The sequence below is a fragment of the Bombus affinis genome, chromosome 8, assembly GCF_024516045.1.
Source record: "Bombus affinis isolate iyBomAffi1 chromosome 8, iyBomAffi1.2, whole genome shotgun sequence".
NCBI classification, from domain to species: Eukaryota; Metazoa; Arthropoda; class Insecta; order Hymenoptera; family Apidae; genus Bombus; species Bombus affinis.
This window is the reverse complement of record NC_066351.1, coordinates 5,125,659-5,145,219: the sequence shown is the minus strand read 5'-3', so window position 1 is coordinate 5,145,219 and position 19,561 is coordinate 5,125,659. Positions and strand designations below refer to the sequence as shown.

At 34.1% G+C, this 19,561-nt stretch overlaps 1 protein-coding gene across 8 annotated transcripts; it reads left to right on the top strand.

The window, feature by feature from the left end:
* The first annotated feature begins 1,716 nt into the window (after positions 1-1,716).
* Positions 1,717-18,591, top strand: LOC126919682 (protein quiver). 8 transcript variants are annotated; one of them, XM_050729170.1, is made up of 9 exons: positions 1,723-2,013; positions 5,220-5,457; positions 5,957-6,080; positions 6,164-6,249; positions 8,856-8,911; positions 9,612-9,761; positions 13,163-13,210; positions 13,604-13,750; positions 14,372-18,591. In XM_050729170.1, exons 6-9 carry the CDS (start codon positions 9,737-9,739, stop codon positions 14,626-14,628), a joined length of 477 nt encoding a protein of 158 aa, XP_050585127.1. In that variant the 5' UTR covers positions 1,723-2,013; positions 5,220-5,457; positions 5,957-6,080; positions 6,164-6,249; positions 8,856-8,911; positions 9,612-9,736; the 3' UTR covers positions 14,629-18,591. The 8 variants fall into 8 exon arrangements, with proteins under 8 accessions (XP_050585129.1, XP_050585128.1, XP_050585127.1 ...); XM_050729167.1 differs by having other exon boundaries at positions 1,723-2,044; positions 6,164-6,242; XM_050729165.1 differs by having other exon boundaries at positions 1,723-2,044.
* Positions 18,592-19,561: the final 970 nt, after the last annotated feature.

The window sequence follows — 19,561 nt, the reverse complement described above, 5'->3', positions numbered from 1 at the left end:
TATAACGAGATCCCGTTGCCTTCGATTTGATTACATTTGCTACCTCAAATCCATGAACACGTTTTGATTTTTTGACTTTTTTGGCACAAACACTCAATAGTTACACTTTGCATTGGTGTTGACTTTAAATGAAGTAGTTAAATGAAAAATTAATATTGCACTGAAATTTACAAAATAAAATTAAGTAGAAATAAAATACCATTTCAAAAATTTCGAAGATTTAATTAATATTAGAGTTAAAAATAAAATAAAGGTAAAATAAATCATTAATTTAATTGTTACGAATAAATAGTATTGTTTTAGATTAATAGTACAATTATTTTCAATTAACAGTATAATTGCTATAAATTAAGAGCATAATTATTTTTAATTGATGGTAAGATATAAATATAAAAAGATAAATGAAGATAGATGTATAAAGATATCAAGGACATAATTTATAAATTTTTTAATAAAAATAACAGATTTTATGTTCAGATAAATAAACTCAATGCCAAGAGGTTTATTTAATTAAGCACTACCTAAAGTTTTGCTTGAATGAATGGAGCGCATTTAAACCTATGGTTCAAACAGACTTTCAATCATCGCGTCGCGATATTTATAACGACGTTATAAATTGTAGCGGCGTAAGAGATACTCTGATTCTTTTCGAGATTGATATTCCAGAACGTAAGACAGAGCTCCATTTTTAATGTTACGTCTATTTTTTCCTTGGCCAATGAAGTAATTTTCTATCAGCCGGTAATTGATCATATAATTCCCTATTTTATTTATATATTAATACCGACAAGGTACAGAATAGATGTAACATTCATCGCTTTTTCGAAATTCACATTTTGACGATCACCTGACTCCGCCTACCATTTTCGTTTCGCATGTGACGTTATCGATTCAGTATAATAGTGATTTGAATTGAAACTAAATTTTTTCTATGAAATTAGAGATAAAGTATAGAAAAGAATATCTTGCAAATGAGGCATAGAATGTATTTCTTCAACTGTATTATGATATAATTAATTGGTATGATGATCTCGCACAGAACCTATTATATATTACATACTTAATGTTCTCCAACTGTAATGCATCCCGACTGCATAAACAACTGTTCATTTCTTAAACTATTAATTTAATATATGATTCTCTGATAATGATTCTCTCTAATGATTCTCATTACCTGAATATTAAAAATCAATTTTTACTTTGTGAATAATCCTTGTGATAATTAAGCTACAAAAATCGAAAATGATTTGACAAACATTTTCTCAACAATAAATTCTATGCTGATGATAAGTTCTATACTGATCAGTATAACGAATCGATAAATAATCTTCCTCGTTTGAGTAAACTAAAACTTTCAACAATGTATACATTCTTATTCAAATCAATTGAACAGAAATGTTTCACAAAACGAATATTTATATCACTAAAATACACATTTACGCAAATCAATCTATACAATTTATTTCTATTAATATTTGACTCAAAGCACTATAGCAAAGAACAAAACTCTATCTCTCGTTTAATGGAAGGATTCATATCCAAAGGATCCGAAAGTTCCTCATGACAATACGCATGCACGTGTTTGACGGAGATGAAACGCACGAAGCTTAGATTCTACGGCGCAAACGTGGCGTTCCCTCTCTGTTTTACAGTGTGGTTGCCGCAACACGAGCACGAGGCAACGACTGCTGACCCGTCTTATTGATCGACCTGGATCCGCACTTCGCTTCTATCCGATTGCGCGACTTGGGTGGCGCTTCGCGGACCGTGCCACGATGCTTCCCGACGCTCAAACGCGCTAGCGTAGTCGCAATCACTGCACCTGCTTACATCGCATCGTCCATCCCGTACGTGGAATCGTCCACCGCCATGCTGGTGATGCAGTGATCGTATAAATCACCGAGAAACACCGATTAATCGACAATAGTGACGGTGACCAAGCAACTCTTGGAAACTGGTGATCTCCGATTCCTAATCTTCTGTTCTTCGACGAGTTTCCGGTTTCGTTGTACGGTTGAGTATTCCAGATCTTCTTATGAGTTGTGTACGTATTGACGAGGGTATAAAACGTACAGTTTTAAGATTACTATCGAGAAATGTTCCTTCATGTTTGGCTTATTTGCGATTGCCTGTAAGGACAATTGATTCTCGTCAAAATACATAAAAATTCTTTATGTGAACGATTGAAATTTTTGTAGTGTCCGTAATGTATTACGTTAAGTTTGTGTAGAACCAGGAATACTGAAATTATGCACACGTTGTTTTGTTAGTCCATAGCTAGTGTTCTATTTCTTTATGCGATTTTAAATTAACATCAATTTGCGCGGCTTTAAGCTGTGCCTTTGCCCTCCACTCCGTTGCTCCCTCCTCCCTCTCCTCGACGTAATTGATTCGTTACTTTTTATTTGGACTCTTTGTTATCTAAAAGACGCTACTGAGATAATTGTTGCATCTCATAACGTTGAATTTAACGAAAACACGTCGCACTTCGTTTTTTACACACTTTCTTAGTCATATTTCTTTTTTGTTAAAATAAAACGCGTTTTCTTTCGTCCGTCAGTCGCCCAACACTTGACCGCGAGGGTAAGCGTTTGATCATTGCACGCGTTGTCTATTTAAATTGTCATTAATGAAAAAGATTCACAATGTTGCACTTCATGTTTTATGTACTGTTTAAATAACTGGATCAGCATGGCGGATTGTTATTATATATTTATATAAGGAAAATGTCACTTCGTTTTATATTATGAATTACAATTCAACCTTAATGCGGTGGTACTTTTACGCAGCAGACGTTGAAGCCTCTGAAAGTGATTGAAACCTATGAAAATCCAAGTTTACGGTTACGGTATGAAAACTACCAGGAAATATTGCGATGTTTACTTTCTCACTTCATGATCTAGACAACTTATCGCATTGTTTTGCTAATTGTTAGCTTTTTATTTCGAAAAACTATGAAAATCTTCTTTCGATTTTTGCAAATTGATCTCGATTTACATCGAAGAAAATACATCGTGACAAATTTTTACTAATTTCTAATTACTAATACCTTAAATATTGTATTATAAATATATCCTTAATATTAATTATTTAGCAAAACATCAAAATCAGTTTTTAGAGTTTGCTTTAAAGATTGATAAATTTCGTACAATTTAGAGCAATAAATGCTTAAAATTTAATCGTTGTCGATACAGTTGGGTCCAAGAGAAAGTTTATTGCTTCATTGTTTATTCATTTGATTGATTGTTTACTTGATTTTTTTAATACCAACACGTCAAGATTGTTAACATTGCACGTAATGAATTTATAGAAAGATTGGAAGATTCGATTCGTTCCATCATTGTTTTTTTTTTACGTAAAATATTTGCTGCGCACTATACTATGTGCATTGCATATTTTTTCATGAACATTTCCATTATGCATTCCATACATCAAACGGCCATTTCATTTGTTTTCATGCAAACATTATATGTGTGTAATATCAAGCCGTTTAACCGATCGCCGTATACATATATCGTTTGCTGATCAATTGCTTTGTCGCACACAGAGATTCGAAGCATTATATGAAATTCTATACCACTAGTGCGTTTAAGTTATGCAAATTTATACAGACGCAAAGCTTATTGATATACGAATACAAGCTACTTATCTTATTTCGCGTTTTAAATTACGTAAAAGCACGAGTATTTTTTCAAATAATCAATAACAATCTTTTTACGCAGATCTTTTCTATCAGACTATGAAATAAAATAGTAGTATTAATAAATAATAAATGGAATAAAAAAGGTATACAGTGTAATAATATTATTCTTTATTTAATTTCTTCAGAAACGAATCTCTTCAGGCAGTTATTAAAGGAAAAAATAATGAACTTTTATTTTTCTGAAAAAAATGATGTACATCGCTCCTTGTTAAATTAAAAAAATTGAAAATGACAAGAACGTTAACGGATCCTTTTTAAGAACCTTGCTCTTTTTACTAATAAAAACAAAATAGTATGTAGGAATACAAAATAGTATGCAATAGTATACATGAGTCATGTAACATGCTCACATCAAATAACTCGTAGACTATTTGTTGTATGAAAAAATGTTTTAAATAAAGCTTGTCCTGTTTCGAGTGGAACACTGGATTTGTTTAGGTGAAGGCATTTTCGAAATCTCAAGATGACCTCTACTTTTTTTTTATATTTTTTTTTATATTTAAATACATAAACGTAAAAATACTGTTTTATTGTTCTTTCCTTGTCTCCCTTACATTAAATTTGAAAAATTAAAGTGAAAATATCTTTTAAACTAATTATTTTTCGATCAAAGTACTCTAACACTTCTTTGTAGATAATTAAAAAACGCATCGAACGGTATATACAGAAATGTGTAGCTTCCTACAAGAAAACAAGGAGATTTCGGAAACAGCTGCACCTAAACAAATCTAATGGTCATCACATTTCGAAACAGAACAAAAACACTTTTTTACGCAGTAAACAACTTACTATTTATTTGAAGTGAGCATGTTACGTGACCTACGTTTGCATTGTTTGTATAATTACGTGTAACTTTATATGCAATGCCGCGATAAGATACGTGTATTTTTATCACACAATAATTTTCGTCGTATTTGTTAGAATCAACCTTCAATTAAAGAAACCTATTTTCATTTTCTCTACATTTGCCAGTATTTTTTAAGAAATGAATTAAAATAAGGTGTGCAAATAAGCAACCACTTGAATTGTAAAATCTTAGTGTCTAATAAAAGCGGTTTTCAACCATCTTATATATGTTTTATACTGCATTAATTTCGTCACACCATTGTAGTAACGATGGTAATAATAAATACTTTATAACTATTGACATTTGTTCAAATTATGTATTTCTTTTAATCTTGGTGCGCCGGTTACTGGTGGCCCCCACAGAAACACCAACAGGTTGAGTGCCGGTCACCGGTGAACCCTGTGGCATTTAACGTGTTAAATTTTACGTTCGTGCAACATTTTGAATATCTCGTTTAATCAAGATTACAGTTTTCCTTTTTATTTCGACGATTTACGCGTCGCGATATGCGCGCTTACAAATCTCCGATTTTCATCGTCCCTCGTTAAGCATTGACGATCGTTCGTTCTCAGACGATTCATTGGAAACGTCGAAACTTTTCGCTTGAAATTATTTCAGGATCGTTGGCCTATGATGATCAAGTACAGTGACGTAAGAAGAAGGTTGTAGTATTGTTCGATGTACGGACAAGAAGTATGGCAGGAAGATGAAACGACAACACCATGGCAGAAGATACGATGTATGCTGTGACAATTGTTTATCCTTGAGGCAGCGCGTCAAATTCATACATACGAAACTATAAAACGTCACGCATTCGTTTAGCGTGTGACAGTTTATAGTTGTCCTCCGAAAATTATTTTTTTGTACGTCACAAACGGCCAAAAATTTTCGTCAATATATCACAGAGGTAAAGCATATTGCTGGCTTATGAAATTTAAGTTGTATACCTTGTGGAGTTTTCCTAGTTTAACTGTTCTTAAATAGGTTTATATTTCTAGTGTCTGTTATAATTTCGTTTTGTAATATTTCGTGTTGTAATTTCGTTTTATAATATAATTCTGCCTTCCTTAGTTAAAAATTCTTACATTTACGATTTCAAAATCGATGAAAATTGAAGTTTAACTGCTTTCTTTGTACCATCTCTCACATTCTTTTTCATTATATTCAAACATTTAAATATTATTTCGCGACAGTTTCTATAGCATATAACAAATATCTCAATATTTTGAAAAATAAAAAAATATTAGATATAGAATATTTATAATAAAATATAGGATATTTTAGCTAAGAAGGGCAGAATTGTAGTATTTTAATTTTCATGTTTGCGTCCTAGAATATATAGAATTATTAGAAGCTTGCATAGAAAGTTGGGGAGACGCGAAACTTTGATGATAAATTGCTTACAGGATAATCAAGCTCGTTAAGCTTGCTATTTATTCATTCTGATATGGCTGGACTTGTTACAGCAAAACTCCAAAAAGCACTTGATTCCGTCACGTAATTTATCTTATTCTGCGTATCTTAGAGCAGGTACGAAGATTTGTCTTGTTTTCTAGGAATTTCTTTCTTGCTCTCTGATATAATAATATCTTCCTTATTGAACTGTGTTACAGACTGGGTGCATAATTCAATTAAAAGCAAGTCTCAAACAACATAGTCAATGCGGGAATAATAAAATCATGTTATGCAATAGTAATATGTAATGTGATATGATATTATTTGAGAGTAATTTATAATAATTTTTGTTTTATCAATCCGTGATTTTTAAAAATCCTGCATCGCCTGTTTTAGTTTCGTGCGATATTAACACTAAACCTACTAACACTTCACGTAAACCTATTTCTACCGTGTGCGGTCAAAATGACTGGTGATTAAAGAAGTAATAGTTTTTATGATTTAACTTATATAATGGTTAATTTATAACTAAATGTATATAAAATGATGAACTTTCATAAAGTTTCGTCCAAATTTACTTCTGTTTAATTTCAATTACAGATTTAAATAAAAAATTACACTTTTATTTATATAGAGATATATCTTATTCAACTTCGCTACATTTTTTACAAATTATTAACTGTACATTTGCCGCATACATATTTCCCGCATCTTAAACAAATTTTCGTAATTTTGTAACCTTTACAATTTCTTACTTGATAAGATTTTTGTAGTAATGAATCTAAACTTGTTGATAGTTTTATTGCATGGTTTTTTCATCGTTTATATCAATTTTGTGAATTCTCTATAAGTCGGCCCCATACTGTAGATAGCATTGCAAATTTATTAGTTCGTAAACGTTGGCTTCTTTCGCTCTTCTTATCAAATCGTATAAACCTCATAATTTCAGCAAAGTCATTCCTGCTCATTGTTTTCGGAAAAAATGCAAGTCTCCAAATTTTATTCCATAAATATGAAACATCTAAATTCTTTGCCTGATATGTATCTCGGGCATATAGCAGAGGAATAAATGCATCTAGTTTTGTTGCATCTAATTTCCTCTTAGTCCCCAATACTCTAAATGCTTCTTCCATACATGTAGTAACTTAATGGGTCTTTAGAGTAAGGATAAGTAATGATGTTTTAGTTTAACAAGCAATACTCAATACAACGAACTGATTACAATATCGTCGTACGTCTTATTGTCATACTCGGCTCTCAACTTCCCGATTCATACTCTTCGGCTCCTCCACTCACACTCTCTCCGGCTTCTGCACTCACTCTCTCTGACTTCTCAACTCACACTGTACGACTTCTAACTAACTAATACCCCATGGGCTAGCATCCCTTTGTCTTTTCTTAGCCGCACCACGCATGTGTTCCGCGAAGACCCGCGAAAGGCCTTCACGTAGGCCTTTTTTACGAAACTATTCATTTGAAGGACCGACGACACATTGATGGACCCGACGACGCCTCGGCTCTCGCGACATTGTTTATGGTTCGACCGATATCTTAGGCCTTTTATCCACGATACTACATACATTTTATTATATGATCCCTTACATGGTCTATTTGTCCTTTCATTATATGCCATTTAGCATATCCCTAAAAATATTATAAATTGATGTCCTGCCAGGTTTGGGACTTGCATCTATTTCTTTCCAAACTGTCCCATCCAGCCCAGTTTCGATACGTTGGTTCTCTACATCAGTCTCACTCTTTGCTGTCAACGATAATTTCTTTCCTTTTTGCTCTAGACGTGAACACTTATTTATAAATAATATTCAACTTTGATTCGGTTGTAAATAGCTTTTCATGTGTTTCCATGCCGTTTTCAGTTGCTGAAGTTTCTTGTTCATCGCATACTGAACAGTCTTCTTCTATGTCCGTTATTTCTTTTTTATAATTTTTTTTTTAAAGTCGTGACATTTTAGGGTAAATATTTATCACAGAATAATATCATGTACTTAGTACAAAATTATTGTCAAATTTGATATGCTTTACTTTTGCTTTTATAACAATTTTACACAAAACGCTCTGAGATGCTTCCTGTCTGAGTTTTAGAGATAACAAGGTTAAATGTCGGTTGATTGACTAATAAACTGAGATGTATTCTGGTCGAAAGGTCGAAAGATGTAATCTGGACGATAGCAAGTAAGAATATGCTCTGTGACGATGATATTTATAAGAAAATATTGATGAGTATTGGCCATTCTCCACCAACGATACTCGAGTGTGGAGTTGGGAAAAACCCGCTTTTCCCGTGTTTTATCGCAATGAATGATATAGTGATATAGCAATAAGTGATATCCTATGAAACTTCTCGACTTTCAAAATTTTTGTAACAATGGACTGTAGGGTTAGGATTATTATAGGCTTGAATTCATGTCTTGACAGCTGGTGGTCATCTTGATCGAAGGATGGATTATGATTTATGATAAAGTTACGAGCGTAACAGTTGTTATTATTTGTTATTACTGATTTTGTTTGTCATTTGACTTTGAAATAGCCTTTTCTTTGTACTGATTGCATTTATTTTAAGAGTAATTAAAATATTTTATCGGCCGGTCTAATTGACCGCCCGCGATAAGCAAGGTAGAATTTCCTCTTAGAAAAGAAAAGAGCAAACTAAAAGTAAATACCGAAAAATATATTGTATGCATGTTTTAGGAAAAGTTAGAAATTGTGAAGCGATATGATAACGTTTAAATATGGTTAAATTTGTGTAGAAGTTTGAAAGCGGTCAATTTGACCAGCACTGGTAGGTTTAGTGTTAAAAGTATTGTGCATGAGTACTCGGCTATGTTACTATGGAAGCTATTTATAATTATAAGTTAGATAAGGAAGATTTATTTATTTATTTTTTTATAGGTTAGCGGACTCAATTATTCTACTATCTGCTATTTTTCGCATGACATTACGCGAAGGTAAACACATACATAAATTCCCCATACGCATAACGTACTTACAAGCATACGAAAGATATCTGATAAAATATTAAGTAGCCAAGGTTACGAATTCGTAAAACGAGAATATGCAGTGCTTTCTTGGCTCAGTTACATACCGCATTGCTGCAAGATTGCAAGAAAAGCAGAATATATTGACCCAAATACTACTTACTTCTAATTACTAACATATGTCAGAGAATATTTTGATCCATATCTATTTGAAATATATATGTATATATATGTATGTATGTTTATTCTCAGGCTTATTATAAAACAACGGAATTAGTACATCAGTAATTGAGCTTATAATTCTTATTACTCTAGTATAATGAAATTGGATTAGTCACTATTTGCATATTAAAATTTTTATTCGAGATACATTTTCGTATGCACCAACTTAATAACTTGGCTTCTTTTTTTAGAACATCGTTTTCTATATCTTCTTGACACGGTTCACGTTTCATATTTCGAGGCCAAGCGACGTAATTATTAACTTAAAGTTTCCGTAATTTCACAACGCTGTGGAATCCATAGATCCATTCGAGATATCGATTTTCTAAATGCGGCGATTCTATTTCAGCTGTATTATGCTTTGTCCCTCGATTATTAGCGGCCACTAGTTAATGGTAAATAAGACTAATACCTGTCGAGATTTTGAAATTTGTCCCTTCTGTTCCAGTAAATTGTTTGACGGACGAATGCAATTCCGTGAATCGCGTCTGACCTGCATTCCTACTGTAGAAGTAAGCTTGTGACACGGTATGAAGCTGGATCGGAAGTAAGAAGAAACCATCGCCAAAAAACATGTCGCCGAATCACTTGATAGTGGGTGAGTTTTGCGAAAAAAATGTCTTGTTCTTTTTATTGTATAACCCCTTTTACCAGACGAAAGAAAGCTGAGATTATTTATGTTTTTAACCACGTTCTTCATTTATGGTATTTTTGTAAAAAAAATCCCAGACACGTTATGTAAACATACATACAAATTTAGAAACACGAAAACTTAGGCGCGGACTTAAGCGAAGATTTATTACGACTTGTTACATCATTTTCGTATAACTGTGTTGTTAAAGTTGTTTCAAATCTACATTTACTGTAATAACTGAATTCCCTGTTATAGTTATATCTCCTACAAATTGATTGTCTTTTTCGATTTTCTAAAGAGAATACTTTCTGTTCCACCTGTTGGTTGTACATTAACATTTGAAACGAACATGACATTCTAAATAACAGCATTTTGTAATTGCATAGTTGTTATATCGTAATGGAGATTGTATATTAATTGCACTGATTGCGATGCTAGTAAGTGTATCCTCGTTTAATTTATACAGCCTACAGCAAGAATAGTAGGTAGGTTATATTTCGTCTATAAATATAGTAATTGTGAAAATAACATTTATTGTTAATAAATTAACATTAATGTATATATAAACAATATTTTTCCTGATATTGGCTTCCTAAAAAATTTCATATTTTGTTTAATCATATCGAGGGCATGGATAAATTAAGGATAAATTAAATCGTAAAGAAACAAATATTAAAAAAGATGTATAAGCAGAACTATTTTAGCGCTTTAATACAATTCACTATTCTCCATCGCGGATTGTATTTATAATCTGATGAGTTCTTAGAACTCGGATCGAAGAAAGAAATAAAGGACAAACAAGAGAAAATTCGCAACCTATTCTTATACTGTGTTATTCATCGCTTTACACCGTTCGAAACTGCTAGAGCCTTTACTCCCTCGAAACGGTAACTGTGCCTGAATAGTTAAATACGAATGGAACGTGCTTTATCGATTGTTTTGGAGACAATCAAGCGCACTGCTCGGGGTGAGTGTGCAGACGACGAAAAGCAGAGGGAAAAGTAGCAACAGAAGCTTGTGATTAGTGTTGATAAAGGTGGACATACACGAATCCTAGTCGTCGATAAAAGTATCTTCCTTCTCAATTTCTTCCACTCCGATGAAGCACATGTCTATTTTCGTTACTATGATAAGATGTTCTCTGTTTCATTTAGTTCGAGAACGTCTCGTGGACGAAAATTGTCACATATATATGTCGGGTTCTCATTAGAGTTAGGGGCGTATAACGAATCTTCACGTGAATTGGCCGTTGTTGTTATGTACTATAGATGGTATTTACTGATACAAATGTGATTATTACAGAGTTTAACGAGTAATGGCGGCGATTGTATAATCGAGATGTCGATGACAATGAATTTAGGTTCGATAACGAATCCACGGTCAATGGGATGACGAATGCGATTTGATCCGCGATTCTGCTGTGACTTAACGTACTTGTCCACAGTACAAGTAGAACTTATCTGACTGAATGTTAGTCCAAGTGGAACTGCCCTTATATACTTCTCTCCGTACCTCTCTATACCCCGCGGGTCAATCTTTATTTTTAAGGAGAGCTATATAATTACTTCATACCTCTATTAGATACACGTCCCTCCCTTGACCGTGGCTACGTTCAGCGACCCGTTATGTCACTTCGAGCCCAAGCCCACTGTCACAAATCTCGGGCACCCATACTCGGATTAAATCACCAAAACAACTATTTCTCAGTTTTATTATTTAAGTACAGCTATAATAAAAAGTCGGGACTAAAGTATTGAGAACCTTCCAAACATTCCAAAAGAAAGGCCCCGATGTCCTTTCATCTCCGACATATATATATACATACATCTGTACATAAGAATTTATATTTTATCTCTGTGTAAGCAAATATATTCACTTCGTAAAAGTGAAGTATAAGTTTATACAGTAAAAGTTCAAACGAAGCATACTTCGTAGGCGAACTGGGTCATTCATGTTCAAGTGTAATTTCTTTTATGTTCTAAGGTTTTGAAAATATCTAAAAATAAAATATGTACTTGTTATTTGCTAATTGGGTCAAATAAAACTTTGAAGCTTTTTTCAATAAAAATACAAATTCAAATGAGAAGGATTTAAGTATCCGGTTTGTTTATGGAAAGTTAATAACAATCTTGCAATTCCTACATAAATTGGATATTATGAAATTTGAAAAATCCCATATAAACGTTTTATACATTTTATTAGGCATTACTAAATATGAAACTATTGTTTAAATAAGACATTGAGGAGTACTTTTATCGTCAACAATATATAGTGATTATGTTATTTCGTTTCATGTTTTTGTTTTCGTAGATATATGTATTGTACATAGGTTTATGTAAAAACGATATTCTAGAATTAATTAAACTAGTATTCACGCGTACGATCGCTGCCCCTGTGCACGAGGTACGTACCTGTTAATTCATAAGTTGGTAAAAAGCGATAAAAGTTTCGATGAATGGTCGTTACCGTTAATCACATATTTCCCATACATGCTACAACAAAGTCACCCTGCATAGTGGAAGGTATGGAACTAGAATGAAAAATACATTTCATCATTTGTATATTTTAACATTATTATAAAAAAACAATTTTCGAGTGACTTTTTTAAACTTAAACTCAAAAACAGAGAATACAATACGTGAGAGAACGTGTTCCTATCGTTGTTATTTTATAACACGAAGCGCCAAGAAAGTACTATAAGTATGTCGTAAACTATTAACCTATTCTATTTCTATGAGTATGGGTTGAGTTTAGCATTTCTAAACCAATGACCATATATTTCACATCGAAACCTATCTTGTAGTTATAATATTTGACAGGGAACAACATTAATCCAAAGAGCAGCATTGAAAAATTCATATCATGAATAGTACTTTACATCAACTATTAAAATTCTTATACTACCTCAATTGAAATTTCGTCTATCGAGATATCTAGATATTTTAATCATGTTTAAAATTACGTAACTGGGATCAAAATTTCATTAAGCAATTATCATCTAGTAGACGAACGATAGAAAACAAAAAGAAAGGACTAACAACCGAAAAATGTGAAATATCGCAAACGATATTATCAATTGTAAGAAAATTTAACTATTTGATATCGTTAATCGCGCAAATAATAAAATATTTAGATATCAAGATATTCTAATGTACTCGTAGTCACGAGTGAAATTAGAATGCAATCATGACGATATGTGTCGTTACAAATAGCGAAGGTAGTAGTAGTAGTAAGAACAATATAGTGGGTAGACCTAGCAGTGTGCACCCTTTTGTTACTGTTGTTCATGATTATCATTTCGTAGATACCCACAGTTAGTATTATCCTTTTCATTTTCTAAAGCAATGGCCAATGTTTCGTTTCAGCGGCAATTGTACTCGCGGTTGCCACCGTCTGTCGCGCGGAGTGCCAGAGTGAGTGATCAAACTAGCTTCACTTCAGTGTCCTTTTTGCCATCGTTATCTGTCAACGTTATTCCGCAAGGCTTCTTCTCTGAAGATTCATTCTCCCCACTATTTTTATTTCCTTCTTTTCTTTTTTCTTTAGAATTTAGTTGCATAAGATTGATATATAAATTAATTGTACGCTGTCCCTGCTCATCATTTGATTTCTGTTTAGTACATTTAGTTTGCGATTTTAACGTAATTTTTTCTTTACGGCTTCCTTTACAGTACTACTTCAAGGAAGTTGATTTTGTTAAATGTAATGATACCTATGCCGCTTAATATTTTACTATATTCATCTACATTCATTTCGAAGTTTGGAGATCAATGAATGGCGCGCTTTATTACAGTTATATTTTACAGCTCGTTCTATTTATTGCTACGAATGCGATTCATGGACGGATCTCAGATGCAAGGATCCTTTTAATTACACCGCACTTCCAAAGGATCAACCACCTCTCATGACTTGCCATGGCTGTTGCGTGAAAATGGTTCGCAACGCCAAGTCACGTAAGTATTTTCTTTTCACTTCTCCACTCTTTCCACTCTTTCCACTTTTGCGATAATTTTCTTTGTGTTTTTTATATTTTTCTCTATTTCATTTCTTTAAATGTTTTTTTCATATATCTTTTGTGAAAACAATTAAACCTTCTTCTCAATAAGAAAAGTAAAACAAATAGGAAGAAAAATTTCAAAATATTTGCAAAATAATTATCCAAGATTCCCTGTAAATACTAATAATCATTTCCCATGAAGCTTTAATAAGCAATATTGACATTATTATGTCTACGAGCCCGATATTTTTAACTAAAGGCGTTGGTTTGGAACAAGCAAGAGTTTCAAATAATCTATTTCGTAATTATACAACTCTAAGAAAATCTAAGCTTCTACACGCTTACACACGCTTCTATGATTCTCTTCTTTAAGCTTTCTTATTTTACGATATTATTTCCAATTATTCTAAAATCCTCCCAGGATAATTAATATATAATTTATAGATGTATATAATTATTTTTATATCAAAATAACATTTATTTCACAATTTAAAATTTGTAAATCACATTATATTTTGTTCGCATGTACAATTTCTAAATATATAATAATTATTCGTATTTTTTCGTCTGTTCGTAGCATATGAGAGCGTGAGGCGGACCTGCACCTCGCAACTACAAATAAATTTATTCATGGTGGACCACGTGTGCATGATGGAAAGTACCGGCACTGGTCACATGTGCTTCTGTGAGGAGGATATGTGCAATCATGTGTCCCCGACCTCGTGTTCGAATCCTACACTCCTGCTGATCCTCTTGACGATCCTTGTACTACGCTCGGTCATCTTAGGGGCCCCAGCTTGCTTTGTAGAACGTTGCAATCGTCACGACGTATAACACTGATTTATTCGATTCACCTGCCAGTGATTCCGATTATATCCTTCGTAGAATTAATTTTTAGTCAGCGACTTGAACTCTCGCCGAGACGAGCGGTTCTCACCAGTCACGTACCGGTTGGATAACACAGAACACGTTGTGTTTCTTTTCACGTTCGTACCAAACCAGAAAGGTAAGACACGAGCTGCGTGTTCCTTGAAAGAGAAGGGAATCGGTCGATCGTCGATTAATCGTGTCAGACCGTTTTAACCGTACATTTTAATTTTTGTGAATCAATTCATGAATCGAAAATCGACGATCCATATCTTCTCTTCAAAGAATTTTGCTCTCTCGCTCGTCCTGGTCCTTTCTTCGGCATAAGTCGTAACGAAATATCTCGATCGTGTTCTCTGTAGATAAATCATCCGATTCTCTGTCACTCTCGATTTTGCCACGCGCTCTTCCTCTTGATTCACAGCCCCTCTAAAATGTTTTCTGTACCTTTGCAATGGTATTTTTAACGACAATTTTAATTCGTTTCGAAGTGAAATTTATCTTATTGGAAGATAGTACGTGTTTTAAAAAAAATATGGATCTTTTCCAATTGATATAAACGGACAATTTATTATAAATTTTTTAGTTTGTTCGTATTATAAGTTTTAAGTAAATTAAACGGAGAATGATAAATCAAATTCGAGCTATCAGAAAATTGAGCCTGAAGCGAGTAAAAATTTAGACGCGTTCTTTAATTCAATGTATGTTCGGGTGATGTTTCTATTTGATCAATGAGATGGGAATCCTTTTCTGACGAAGTTTTGTTGCATGGAATCCAGAATTGATTGAGACCATCCCATTCTTGCAACTGTCAATCAGTTCTTTCGTTTTTTCTTCCAGTATTGATGTATCTTACAATTAGAACTTTTTGCTAGTTTTTTCCTGGTCATTGATCGTTACAAAGTCTTAAGCATCAAGTTTTCTAGCTCTCAAAGCATCTTAATGACCGAATCGAGCTGCTCCCGATACGTAAGAAATAGTATTCGTCATTATGTCGTGGTATTTTGGAATGTTTTTTCATTTTTAAAGTTTCCATTGGCTTGCCGTTTATCAATGTTCCATACCAAGTTCATCGTATATCTAAGCGAATGTGGATCACGAAACTTCAAAACTTTGAAACGTAGGTATACTGTCGTTGTTGTGTACAACGTTGTTCGATCATTGCAAGATCTTGGAGCTAATGTGTGTTCTAATTGTATTACCTTAAATACACATTTACCGCTTTCCCAAAGAAAATCTCCAAGTAACAGAGGATAATCGAGACACAGAGAGAAAGAGAAACACGATATACATTCATTATTTTAGCTCATAGAGGTCGACTGATGGACAATTTTCGTATTAACTCGTTACATGCTTTAACACCATATCAATGTTGAAAAGTAACTTTATAAATGATCATTGATTACGAGAACATTACCAAGATCATAATATATTGAAGATCCTTGGCACTTTCAGAAGATTTTGATCATAGATAATCAAATTTGAGATGTATAACTAGTTTCTCTTTGAACACTTTCGATCGCTATTCATCAATATCTATACACACACCTTTGACTCTTATCCAGTCGAACAAATCGTTTTTGTATATCACGTACGAACCATCAGCACCCTCAATCACTCTCTGTTTCTTGTTATACATTGTCGTAACGATTGTCGTACTTTTCCCCCGCTGTTCTACGTCTCTAACGACTTTTATACGTTTGCCTATTTGCCATTCTTTACAAGACACCGGTGTTTCGCGCATCATGCACCATAGGACAGTGGAACGAGAATGACCCATGGTACACGGAACTTAAAGTAGAGCAACGTTCAGGCCGCATGGTTTCGGCATGTCCATCTGTCAGCAACGTCATGAGAAAGCAACGACTACAGCCGGCAAGCATCGACAGCAGAATTTTCCAGTTCTACGTTTTCCGACTTGCTTGAGTCACGGGCGTGTGCTTTTTCAATTTCCAAACAAATTATTCTCTTTTACTTTTTCAATTATGCGTAACATAATAGAATATTACCAAAGGCTTTAACGTTATTTGATTAGGTTTCATTATAGAATGGATGGGGTCGGGATCGATTCATTAAAAATTTGATTGGAACTCGATTGAAATTTGCTATAGGATTAACAATGAATCATGTATAAGATTGATCGTTAAAAGGCACGCGCGCGTGGAATGTACCACAGTAGTACTAGTGAGTTCGACAATCACGTATTTAGCAGAAGTGTGTTCCACACGTAGAAAAGTGTGAATTCGAGTGCATGGATTGTAGCACTTTCATTAACAGTGAAAAGGCAAAGGAAACTTTACGGACGGCTTCTGGATGAAAGCTTTGCAGCCCGATTAAAATTGCGTATTACCATTCACGTTACGATCTCATCCCCTTTCCTCCGTCCCGCGATTATCGTATCGCCGTGCAGTAGCACCTTGCATGATACTTGCATGAATCTGTTGTTGTTAGAAATTTTTGCGAAAGACTAAAAATCCCGTAGTCGATGCTTCAACAGGTAACAGACTTTAAAATAAATGAAACAAATATATTCGTATACGTAGAATAAATTTTGTTCGAACTGTTTCAAAATTTTCCAACAACTATTATTTCAAATTATTCTACGTATTTATTATATATTATTTCAATTATTGCAATATTAAATACAGCATATTTTTACAATATCTGGGAAATAATAGAAGAAACAATTCAAGTACGAAAATTTCAAGTTAAAATTCTTATTCTAATCAATACGAAAGTCTGTTTCCAAAATGAGGCTCGGCTCAGTAACCCGAACACAGAACCTTCCATTCCGACGAATGCAACGCGAGGCTGATCGAATTAATTAAAAAGCACAACGTGCGCCTTCAGCTTCGATCGTGCCACGCCAATTACGCGCATCAGCGGCGTCTCGAGCGCTTTCAGGCTTTCGGAACTAATGTTCGATCGCGATCGATCGATTAGGCGACACGCAACGAGGAACTCGATCGACGAAAGCGACGTTGAACTCGCTCGAGAATACTCGTGAATCGAGCAGCTTTACGATCACGCAGTTTGTAAATCTTTTTCAGGGTATGGCTGGCACGGCCAAGTTGAACGCGCATGTCCTCACAGAGAGGCTCCCGGTGTGGAGCCTCTTGCCAAACAAGCTTCGGTGCTTGCGAGTGAAAGCGAGCTAACCGGTGTTTCTCTGGCAAGCCATGCGGCTCGTGTCGCGTCATTTGTTCATTGTCGCACGCGCGGCTGCGAGGCTATTTCTTCGAATCTTCTTTTTGTTCTTGCGTTTTTCTTCTGTCTGCCCCCTTTTTTTCAGTTTGTCATTGCGCGACCGATCCGATCAGCGTTTGCTGATTGCACCGCAACTCACCGAAGATCGAAGAGTAATTCGATTAATTTTATCAAGATTATTGTCAAGAACTAATGTACCTCTATATTTTTGGTAAGAAAAGTTTGAGATATCGAATTTTTTTGTATGTAGTTTTTTTTCATAGATCGATTTCATCGAAGATTTTATATGTAAAGAATGCGAGAGTATGTTTGATAAATGCAGCAGACAGGAGATTGGAGCTGCAATGACAACACTGACATCAGCATGTAACACGAAGCGAATCTACATTTTTAAGTTTGGCCTCGCAGCTGGAAAGAATCCACATAACGTTACCGATACAAATAATCATGCGAAGTAATGGCGGATGCGCTCAGGCGAATCTTAAACAGCTCGATCGAATACGAAGTGGATCCGACGTATTATATTTCGATCGAATCAATGGAATCTTTAACCGACTTATTTTGTCAAGTATTAAATGATGATATTAGATAAACTTCTAATGCAAATTTTAACGATGTTTCAGAACTTCGGACGTCAGAGATTCTTGTTCGTCTTGATCGAGGCTGTTTCTGTTTCGAAATAGAAAAACAAAAAAAAAAAAAAAAAATGAAAGAGAAAAGAAAGACACAGGATCGATAATTTCTTTGCTCGCCTGTTTACACGAAAGCTCATGTCTAAGTGCTTGCATAAGAATCGAGGAGATTATTATCGATGTACACTTTTGTCTCTGTTAAAGATAGATGTTTACGATTGCGCCGAGATGTCAACCTATGTATCGATATCCTCTAACACTTTTGTCTCGATGTTGATAAACATTGGGCATAAACTGAATGATGTATGATGATTATATATTTTACGATGCAAGTATCGAGAACCCTCCTCTGTTTCTATATGTATCGATGTGTATCGATTTGAATGATCGTTGCCCCGAGATGTTCATTTATTCTGACCTCTTGATTCTTCGTTGGTGTCAGTTACGTTGATTTTAAAACGATTGATAGAGTATATACGATGGCATGAGGCGATGTTTCGATAGCAAAGTAGCGTTCTCAATTATACTTTAGCACGTGATTTCGTTGTTCCCCGTTTAGCTCCATGAGGACATTATTTTCTTTCAACTTCATCGATCGTTGTCTTAGCGTCATATATTTCATGTGATTTCACGGTATTGTTAATTTGGACGACGTGTTCAAAGTGAAGAGATAAATATCTAGCTCGTAAGAAAATAAAATAGAGTATCAGGTGCTTTGTAGCTTTGTTTAATTATCGTATCGAATTTGCGTTATGAAACTATAATTGATATTAATTAGTTAATATTATTAACAGACGTTAACGAACAATGTTTTACGTAGATATATAGTTAATGATTAACCATTGCCTTGTATGCTTTCTTATCAGAGAATCTAACATTTATGCATTCTAAAGATTCGCTATATTATTTATTATATATTATCGGTATAGACCTTTACGAAAAGTGAAAGTAAAAATCGCTGGTGATAGAGTGAAATAATTTTTCTTCATGCACATATCGTTGCCTCCGTAGAATAATCACGTCTCGATAATGATGAAAAATTATCGTGTGCTGACTTTGAA